The sequence below is a fragment of the Habropoda laboriosa genome, unplaced genomic scaffold (assembly GCF_001263275.1).
Source record: "Habropoda laboriosa isolate 0110345459 unplaced genomic scaffold, ASM126327v1 scaffold2, whole genome shotgun sequence".
NCBI lineage: Eukaryota > Metazoa > Arthropoda > Insecta > Hymenoptera > Apidae > Habropoda > Habropoda laboriosa.
The window spans coordinates 4,574,328-4,584,397 of NW_017100190.1; the positions used below are offsets into that span (position 1 = coordinate 4,574,328).

The 10,070-nt window shown below is 42.9% G+C and overlaps 2 protein-coding genes across 2 annotated transcripts in view; both read right to left on the minus strand.

The window, feature by feature from the left end:
* Positions 1–506: 506 nt before the first annotated feature.
* Positions 507–4,790, minus strand: LOC108579900 (pickpocket protein 28-like). Its single transcript, XM_017943519.1, has 8 exons — positions 4,641–4,790; positions 4,428–4,573; positions 4,239–4,368; positions 3,048–3,330; positions 2,064–2,117; positions 1,822–1,990; positions 1,646–1,752; positions 507–718 (listed from the first exon to the last, which is right to left on the minus strand). Exons 1-8 carry the CDS (start codon positions 4,788–4,790, stop codon positions 507–509), a joined length of 1,251 nt encoding a protein of 416 aa, XP_017799008.1.
* A 2,840-nt stretch (positions 4,791–7,630) lies between these two features.
* The window catches only part of LOC108579901 (sodium channel protein Nach-like), a 16,644-nt gene continuing 14,204 nt past the window's right edge, over positions 7,631–10,070 (minus strand). Inside the window, exon 12 of the mRNA XM_017943520.1 lies at positions 7,631–7,807. Coding sequence (XP_017799009.1) covers positions 7,631–7,807 — 177 coding nt within the window. The remainder of the gene's footprint in view (positions 7,808–10,070) is intronic.

Consider the following 10,070-nt stretch of genomic DNA (forward strand, 5'->3'; position numbering starts at 1 on the left):
CGGTTGGTGACGCCAGGACGATTCTCTTGACCCAGCATCGCCGCCGCAGAACGTTTAGTACGTGTCTCGTTAATAACACCCTCCGGAGCGCATCTCGATCTTCCCGCGGATACCGTTCTCCTCCGGAAGCATTACGCTCTCCCCGGGCGAATGGAAGAATTACAAAAACTCTTTGGAACTACATTTCTCTCGCGGTTTGAAACGATTCGTCTCCCTTTTCAGATGCTCCGACCGCGGGAGTTTAGCGAATTGTTTCCGGAGAGGCGAGATTTTTCACACGTCCGATCCTCGGTGTTCATAAAATCCTTAATGCCGAATAGTTCGATGGATGGTAAGGGAATTCGACGTTGACTGTTCGAGATGGGAACTATGCTCGTATGATGGAGAATCTTCTGGATGTTTTCGCCGGTTGATAAGATTCATGGGAAACGAGAAGTTTCGCGAAGGAAGCGCGGGTTTATTGAATTCTATGGGTAACAGTGGAAACAGCGAAACGTGAAAAATATTTAATATCGAATAGCAGGTCTTTCTACGTTCACCCTTGAGTGTGACAGGAACTCGTTCCAGTAGATAGATCGTGTTGTGTTTTTGCGCGAAGGTTTTTTCGCTGCGGGAGGTAGGAAAGTTTCTAACAAATACGACGTGATGAAATAAATAATTTCTACGACGCTGACAATGCTGAAACCGACGAATAATCCATACGTGCCTCCGATAAAACCTGTAAAACAATTATACTTTTATGATTTACGAAATTTTTGTCTTATCAATTCGAACGAAACACGATTTTAAAGTTGAAGATAATTAAAGGTGAAACATGGAATATACAGAGTGTTTCATTTATAACGAACGTCTAAATTATTTCCGCTGTTCATGTGGACGTTCGTTATAAGTGAGACACTGTATATTTCTCGACGTTTATCGTGTTCCTGGCTGCCTCATCGAGCATAATAGCTCGGGGCACGTTCGGTCGTTTAAACAAAACAAACGTCCCGCGCCTAGCACTCAGTATTCATAAGACCGTCGAAACGTTAACACGGTGTTAAATTGTTCTCGTGAAAATTCGTTCAATTATTATGCACTTCCTCGTTGCGTAGATTAATTATGATTTAAACGAAACGTGTATTTCAAGTTTTATACAAATTTTCATTATCCTTGACTATCGTAGTGCTTTGTCACCGTCAGCCATTACTGTGACGTAATAAAAACGCGGTAAAACGTGGCGAGTGACTGGTGATGGTCAATCTCCTCGATTCTGTTTTATTTCGTGTGTTTTTGCGAGTTTCGACGTTGAGAAAGTGTGTCTTTCGATCTGTGTAAGTTAGTTGAACGTAGGTTGTGTTGTGTTTACATTCTTTGTATTTTCGTTCGTCGCAAATGAGAGTGTGTGAAATACGAGATCGTGTGGCTGAGGTGATGTAAAGAAACAGTAAGTGAATACACATTTCGTAACGTTATTGTTAGGAATAGTAATACAAATTGCGAAGGAAAAGTATTTTGTAACAATAATTCTCGAATGTATACGACATAACCTACAAAGGTTATTGTAAACACTACACTCCTACGTCTCGATCGAAATGCTTCGAAATTAGAACGCATTAAAGCGTCACACTAACGGTTAGTTGAATAATAACGAAAGCATACTCACTTAAATACTCGTACCATCGATAATGCACGTCTTTCCTCAAAAACCCTGTTTCGGGATCTGAGAAGTATATATGAAGTATGCTCTGATCCTTCACATTCGTATTCGGGCTAAAAATGATGTAAAAATAATCTCACGGAAATATTTGCCATTGAAATGATAGGTTAACATTTTCTTACTATAAGGTTACGTTGAAGTAGCTAGACTTTATATCAGTTTCTGAAATCTGAATTAAGTAGCTCATATCGATGCATTCGGGATAACAATTGTTGCAACGGATAACGTTCTCATTCTCAAAATCGCTGTCCAAATTTATGCGCGCATAGGGTACAATATTGTACTGTTTTTCTATTAATTAAATTAAAGAAGAAAAAGAATTCCACACGTTTCAATTATCAACTAAACAGTCGTTGTTTCTCACCGTAATATTTCGTCAAACAATGTATATCTTCTATGGTACAAGTCCTCCTGGATTCTACAAAAAAAAAAAAAAAACAATCGATAAAGGGAAACTTTCGTTCGAACGAAAGAAAACTTCTCAGACTCTTGAGATACTCCACGAGGATACAATATAAACCAAGCTGAACTTTCTTGTCGAATATTAGAAATAAGTTCATGCTATAGAGGAAGTTTCCATCGAACGGCGCGATCCCCTTTAACGCTTTAAAGCAATTCACGACGAGAGCTCGTTAGGAAGCTAGCAACTACATACTCTCCAATGGAAGATTGCTTTCTTCCAAAAACACGAGCCTCCGTCGTTTCGACGTCAATTCTAAAAGCGAAAACGCCACTAGAATCCCTCTGATCCTCTGTGTCACCTTGACTCCCACACCTTTTGTAAAACCATCCCCTAAAACCACTTTGTTTCTCCTTGCGAACCCGTGCAATTAAATTCGTGCTCATAAATCCGAAACGACCCATATCTTCGTCCCAGACGAGAAAGTTTCGTACTGAAATTATGCTCTTTTTACGCTTGTTACCACTCATAAATATTTACTTAACTGTACTTTTTAATTTGCACGTAAAAATGTGACAAATCCTTTTTCTTAATCATAACAAAGACCACAAAAGAATTTAAGAGCTGTGGCGGTAAGTCCTACGCTCCACCGCCAGAGGGACAGGCTAACATTGTCCTTTCTCGCTAGCTCTCGACAAGGCTCCTATTACTATAAATACAATTTCTAACATGTACAGATCTCATAACCTGAAAAAACCTACATCTTTCTTTCACTATTCTTTCTACGCATCACGAAAATATTCGCCTCACTTTCTAAAAAAAGGATTTATAAGCGGTAACGCAAATCCTCTAGCGATAAATAGGAGCACTGGTCTGAGAAGTTTAACAACTTCCATTCGAGTAAATCGAACAATAAAACACGGTCTTTTCACAAACTTTCCGTGAAACCCTGACGCGGGTAGAAGAACGGCCTGCACTTGCATTTCGCCCATATGTGCTCCACTCTGCACGCGACTATGCATGCGTTGGTACTGTAGCTGGTGTAATTCGACTCGTACTCGTCCGGAAAAATGCAACCCCGTTTCTCTACCGAGTGCATGCGAATGGTGTCGGTGCCGTGGCTCCCTACCACCTGCAGTTGCACGAATTCTTCAGTTAACGGAGGGACCAACACCTCCGAAACACTGCCGCTGCTCAAGTCCGGGTAACCGTAAGGGTCGAATATCATCACCTGATGAATATGCACGGACACCGTTGTAATTTGTTCAAGTAGCGGGAAGAATCAGACGATTGAATAGTTAGATAAGGATTCTCTAACACGTAGCCTTTGCTTGAGGGATGTTCGATGCAATCGTTAAATTAACCGAGATATCAGCGAAGGTTTTCTCAGAAAAGGGTCAACTAGAGAACCTAAGATTGTTTCACAATAATACTAAAATTTCGAACAAGTTATCTAGAGAGAAATATTGAAGTCTAACGGTAGATTAAAACGGAAGCACTTTTCAAACACTAGCAAAGATTTTTTGTGCGCATCTGCAAGCCGGAAATGTGGTTCGTTTTGTCTTGGAGAAAAGCAGAGCGTGATCCTTTGACGAGAAACGCGATTACGGATAACTAGCACGCGCTCGTTCAAACTTCTCCCAACAGATTCTTCGTTTGAATGGTGGAACACGTGAAAGAATTCGCCTTTCCCTCGGTTCTCTTCTCCGAATAATTCCAGCCTTTTCATCGTGTGTACCATTTAAAGAGTACGCATTGTTATTGCTTCGTAATTGGTAATTATTCGATTTTCCCCGCGAAAACGAAACTTTCGATCGCCGATGAATTGTGCAGTTATCGTTTGCAATACCGATCCGCCGTCCAGAGGCTTCGTTAAACGGTGTATAACGCGGACACTGCGCGTTTTACGCGACGAATAGTCGCAACTCTACGCCGAGCTTTTTCCAAGCGCGAAACGAAATGTTGCGTCGCGCTGCTAATGACTTTCGCGGGCTTTTTTATAGGCAGACATCTGTGCCGCAGAGTGGGATAATCGTCGCCGAGTGTGCAGCTCGTAGAGGCGGACACGATTAGGCGTATAAAAGGCTACAAAAATATCGCGAAGTTTAACAACGTTTAATCGATAATAAAAATGATCACCTTCCATCCGGTGGTAGGAAGTAAGGTGTAGGCGTAATCGTCCAACTGCGGTACCATCATCACAGACAAACCGTAATAAAAACTTGCGGTTCCTACCAGGTAAATTACAGGCTCAGGTACCTCGGTGAACCTTTGAAAAATAATCTTTTCAACGTTGCGAAAAAGAGAGAGAAATTTTTACAGACTCACTTAGGCATATCGTCTGGCTCGATGACATAATTGAACGTGCAACAGAAACCGTTGTGCGTTTTACCAAGGGAGAATATGTCCGTGCACTTTCTTTTCTTGTTGAGAAAGGAACATTCCAGAAGAATGTCCGAGCATCGCGGTGTCAGCTGAAATTTACTTAAAATTATTAACTTACACTTTCTAACTTTCTTAATTAAGCACCTGTGCACTTACAGATTCCATTAGATCGGTGATGTCGTAGCTATTGTTGTAAAACTTCGACAACAGTTCCCTAAGATTGTCGTAACTGCTCTCTCGCATGAAGGATGTATCGTACAAGTCACCTAGGTTGGTTAGCTCATTGACGATTTCCTTCGCGCTCATATTTGTGATATTCGCTTCGAATCTACTTCCAAACCAAGAAAAATTTCTTCACAAAAGTCACATTTTTCTGTTCTCTTTTACGCGAATGTACATACAGTGGATTCCGGTTAATTGGGACACATTGGGACCGGACTAATTTGTCCCAAAGAAGCGAATTTCAACAGGCAAAATCTGAACAACGTAAAAAATGAAGCTAAAAACGATTCATTGAAAAACGTAAAGCTAACGATAAGTAATAAAATAACATTAATAAGTAATGAAAAATAAGTAAATAGACACATATATTATGTAATGTATTTATATTCCGTTCTTCAGTATCTGTCCCAAATAAACGGTGGTCCCAATTAACCGGAATCCACTATATTTCGATGTGCATTTAAACATGCATAACAATGTGCCCTTAAAAAATCCAAACAGCAAAACCACGTGAACGCGAACCGGACGATAATCCCCGCGAATAACTCATTCTCGAGCAAACTACTCGGAATAGTATCCCCTAACTTCCTCTAATATCTCTCTCCGCTTCCTCTGCCGCCCTTAAAACTTGAACAAACCGCCCTCGACCAATTATCAATGGTTCCGCTCGCGTATTAATGCCTGATTAAATTGGCGGAAAGCTAATCGCGCGGGTTAGCCGTTCGTTAAATCGGCGCGCGCGAATCGATAACTACGTTAGCCGGGCGTAGAGGTGCGCGCTTCGATTCTCGTAAACGTGGCCCGACAATGAACACGCTCACGGTGATTATCAAGAGTGATTAGGTGACGGCAGTGGGTGCCGGTTGGTTCTTCAACGAGGTCACGCTTTTCCAGTGCAATTATTGAAATTATCCGTGCGGTGCAATTTTCTGCAGTGCGGCGAAACCACGTGTCGCGGTAACCATCCCTTCCTCCTCCCTCCTCTCCCCTCCTCCTCGTCCTTTCTGTGTGTCTCTTTCTCTTCGCGTCCGACAACCCCCGGTTCCCGAAAGCTGGATACCGCTCTCTCCCCCCCCCCTTTCTCCGAGTAGTTGTTAAAAGCTGCGCGGTTCTCTCTCTCACGGTGACACAGTGTCGTTTCGTGTTTGCTTAATACTCGGCAGCTGCTCACATTTCAGTCGCGAGCTTCGTGGCGGATCGAAGACTTATTCTGTTAACGGTGCAGACTGCAACTCCTGGAACACAGAGAGGAATGAACGAGCCAGTGAACCAGGGCACGCGCCTTTCCAAGTGGTCCGAACCGTTCGCTAAAATTTTCACGCGACTACTAGCATCGCCACTCGCTTTCGAACCGCTTAATTAAAATGAGATCGTCGAGGTTGAAAGCGACCGGTTTAATGGTGCGAGCGGACTCGTTTAGAGAAAAAGACGGCGGGGATTTGTTTTTTTTTTTCTCAATCATGTGGCACCTCGTTTAGTTTATCGAGTTTCTGGCTACAGTTTTTGGTAGCTCACTTTTCAACCTTATCTTCTTTCGCTCCTTTCTTTCTCTCTCTCTCTCTCTCTCTCGGCTTCGTATTTTCGGGGTATTCGAGCTTACCGGGGAACTGTAATTCGCTGGTGGGAAAGTATTCTGGCTCCATCATGGATACTATCGGCGTTGTGTGGAAGATTCGGTAGGTCGCGAAGGTTTCCCTGTACATTTGGATTGCAGCGATCGAGAACAGGAGGAACCATACGAATCTGAAAACGGTCGAAATCGATCGCTTAGTATCTCCCTGGAATTTTCCAGATTTTAGTGACAATGGTAATTTTTGTTTTTTAATCAGCTTTCCGATAGCAGCGTGTAATGTCTCGTAAAAGAGGGTTGAGCTCGTAGAGTTGACCAGCGAGTGAAAAGAGGAAAGAGGAAAGAAAATTCTCGGGTTCCTTTTTTTTAATGAACGTAATACGCGTTCGGGTGCCATTAAGAGCGGCCGATTGCAACGCGAACTCCTATAAAAAATAACACTCAAACGACCTCGTAAAACGGACGGTTCGCTGCTTTTTCTCAACGGGAAATGAGGAACCCGTTTATTACCGAATTCGCTTTATAAGCGTCGCACGATGCGTCGCTTTATGTTTAATCATGGCGGCCTAGTCGAACGTCCCTGCCGTTGCTACTGCTTCTGCTGAAATTTTATCACCGTTTCCCCTTCACATGAACTTTTTCTACGCTTCTCGTAGACATGATTTGCAAGTGGCCTTAATTTTAATCCTTCATAAATTCTATCTTTTATCGACTCCGCCTCACCCCCAGTCAACTCTTAAAACAACACGGAAGAGACCGAACTATAAAGTCTCGAACCGTTCCCAAGATTCGACGGGATTTATGGTTGTTTGCTTTGTAGCTTTCCGCGGAGTAACACTTTCTGCTGGGATTTTTTCTTCCACCGGAAGTTTAATCGGGTCGAGGAAAAGCAACATTCGCGGAAGCTGTAAATTCGTTCGAAAAGTTAAGCAACCTTGGTTACATATTACGTATCTCTAATCGCAAATCTGACGACGTCTCGAGAGAGAATAGAGGGATTTTCGGCCACCGGGAAAATTTCGCGTACGTTCGAAGAAATTTATAAAGTGCGTTGACAATTTTTCTCGCGTCGTTGCGTTCTCGTGCTGTACACGACACAAGATACAGCTCCCGAAGCAACGAAGCGATCAGGTTCCCGGAAAATTGTGTACACCGCGTCGAAGAATAAACTGAATACGGAATGAGGGTAATATCGCGTGTTTAATGCAAAGCACCACGGCGAACGATAAAATTATTCGAGCAGATGATCGCTAGGTTGCGTCCAACTGCAGTCCGATTTTTCCCGTAATTTCGTAACGCGATTACGAGTTTCAATTACTTCTCGAGCCAGGTTACGTCCTCCCTTACGAAGTACTTAAGGCCCACCAGGCTGGAATGCTCGCAGTACATCCGCCAGTGTTTCCTTAATACTTTCATGTTTCTCGATCGCAGGATGCGCTTGCGTGGAATCGTCTGTGTCCATGCGGATGAAACGGCAGGTTTTCTGCTGTATTCCTTGATCATGGTCCCCTTTCACTGGTCTTCGCAGGATCTGTGGTATTAAATGGTTTTCATGCGATAGTTTGTAATTCTTTGCGGCGATGATAAGTGAATGTAATAATTTCACGCAAGTTGACGTGTCGAGGAAATTTCTTGGGCAACTTTGATAAGTATAAGGCGACTCTTAGAGCTCTTGTACGATTCGTAAAACAGGCTCTGTAACAGTCTAGGTCTAACAGTTCATCTTTAACATTCCGACGACTCTTGGAACACTCGGACTCTACCTAGAACACTCCGACGACTCTAATTACAACGCTATGACGACTTTTGGAACGCTCCGACTGTATCTGCAAGGAGAAAGACTCTTGGAACACTCCGACTGTATCTGCAAGGAAAGAGACTCTTCCTTCGCCTTCTCTTTCTCTCGCGCACTCTATTTTCCAATTTTTCCCATTAAAAATGATCAACGTATCGCTGAATTTTCGAAGGATCCGCGAAGGACCTTGCCTGTGTCCCTGCAAATCGCCACTTTCCCTTTTCCAATCTTCGTCCTGTATCTCTCAAAACTTCATGCCAACTCTCATAGTCGCGTAGAAAGTAACAATTTGAACTTAGTCAGCTGATAACTGCGCGAAAGGATGAATCGAGGTGAAACGGGAACAGCGACAAGCGGCGAGAATCCACGGTGAATAAAAAATGGGTATTTGTATAGGTAGACAGAGAACGCGGGGAAACGGTATAAAAATGAAGGGAATAAAATTGGTATGAGTTTGATGGAATAACGCTCAATCAGTGTATACACGGGAATATCGACGAAGTAAATTCTTAATCAAGTCTTTCGTACGGCTGAATGAACGAGCCGATTGTTTCGCGCTCGAAAACGTTATGCGCGAGGAAGAAAAATTGGGGAAATATACGTACAGTTTTTGCGCGACAATTTGTACGAATCGACGAGATAGTTTAAATCTCGGGAAAGTTTAAATTTCAGACGCAATTATAGTCGCTCGACGAGGATTTATATATCGCTACGGTAACGGTGCGACGATTCTCCAGCGGGATTTCGACGACTACTGGACGGCCACCGTGTCGTTTCTCGTTGAGAATCGTAAAATGTTGGCGGCCCCCCGTTTCGCTTGTTGCATGTGTCGGCCGCGTGACGGACCGATTTCACTTCGGAAAGATCGCGTATCTTGAGCCAGTTAATTACCGATACGGGTCGCTTATCTTACGCACGGTCTGCTGCCTGTTATTGCTGGAGAGCTTGCGTATCGAGCTTTCCAGCAATTTATTGCCCCCTAGCTGTGTGTATCTTCCTGTTTATACAGGAAGTATATTAGGTGTACAAACAGCCGGGTTTTCGTTGTTTACTATAAAAACAGCCAATTGACTTAAAAGGTGTTTTTATATTGAAAATATAACTTCATAAAAAGTAGTTTCAATTTTTCCCGTCGATACGAGAATGGTGGATTATTTATCTGCACTCGAAGTACGTTTTCCATCGAGGTATACGAAATAATCAGAACGCAATAGAAACATTTATTTTTACATCATTTTCTGGGTTACACGTTTCGTTCGCCATTTGTTAAATAACCCTTTGGTAACTTTGGATTCTGTGTTTGCATTCATACTTTACGACTACCTCATATTTCTCCCGCAAAAAATAACATATCCATAAATTCGAACGTACTTTACATTCGTACGTTAAAACTATCATGCATTTCGCCTACAAAAATACAACGTGCCCATAAATTTGGACGTACATATTTGAAAAAAAAAGAAATGTACTTCGATAGCAGCCTGGTTATGAATCGCACAATGGTATCGTATGTATCATACGAGTAACCCTTATCTCGATATCTCAAACAGCCGTCACATTTCCATAAAACGGACATTACAACGAAAGGCTATCGCATATTTCCTAAAAACAAGTGCAAAAAAAAAAGAAAGAAATGAAAGCCATCGCTCAACAAGTAAAACCCAGACAGACGTCTCGAATCGTCCCTTTAACCATCCGCCCTTGAACTTGCCCTGTAGCCAGTTATTAAGGCCGTAAAACTTCGGGACTTCATGAGGTGTCAGCTTCGTGACCGGAATGATCCAACGAGGTGCAGACACGGTTCAGTCGCTAATCCAGCCTCGACTATCTCCTCTGGTGTTGCGGTACGTGTGCCGTTATGAAAATGCGTGGTTCGCCGGTCGACGTTCGTGAATATATTACAAGGCGGGGTGCACGTGCATATCGTCGGTTGCAGCCTTGCAACCCTGACAGGAGTAGAGAGAGAAAGAGGGAAACGCGAGCGAGTGCACGTGAATTG

Bases quoted from the DNA above. Each gene is read 5' to 3' on its own strand.
- LOC108579900 (XM_017943519.1), bottom strand. From the start codon at position 4,790: ATGAGCGCGAAGGAAATCGTCAATGAGCTAACCAACCTAGGTGACTTG. The intron at 4,369-4,427 runs GTGAGTCTGTAA...TATTTTTCAAAG, and splicing joins GAGCCAGACGATATGCCTAA to GTTCACCGAGGTACCTGAGC. The intron at 3,331-4,238 runs GTGATCATTTTT...CATATTCATCAG, and splicing joins TTCCTACCACCGGATGGAAG to GTGATGATATTCGACCCTTA.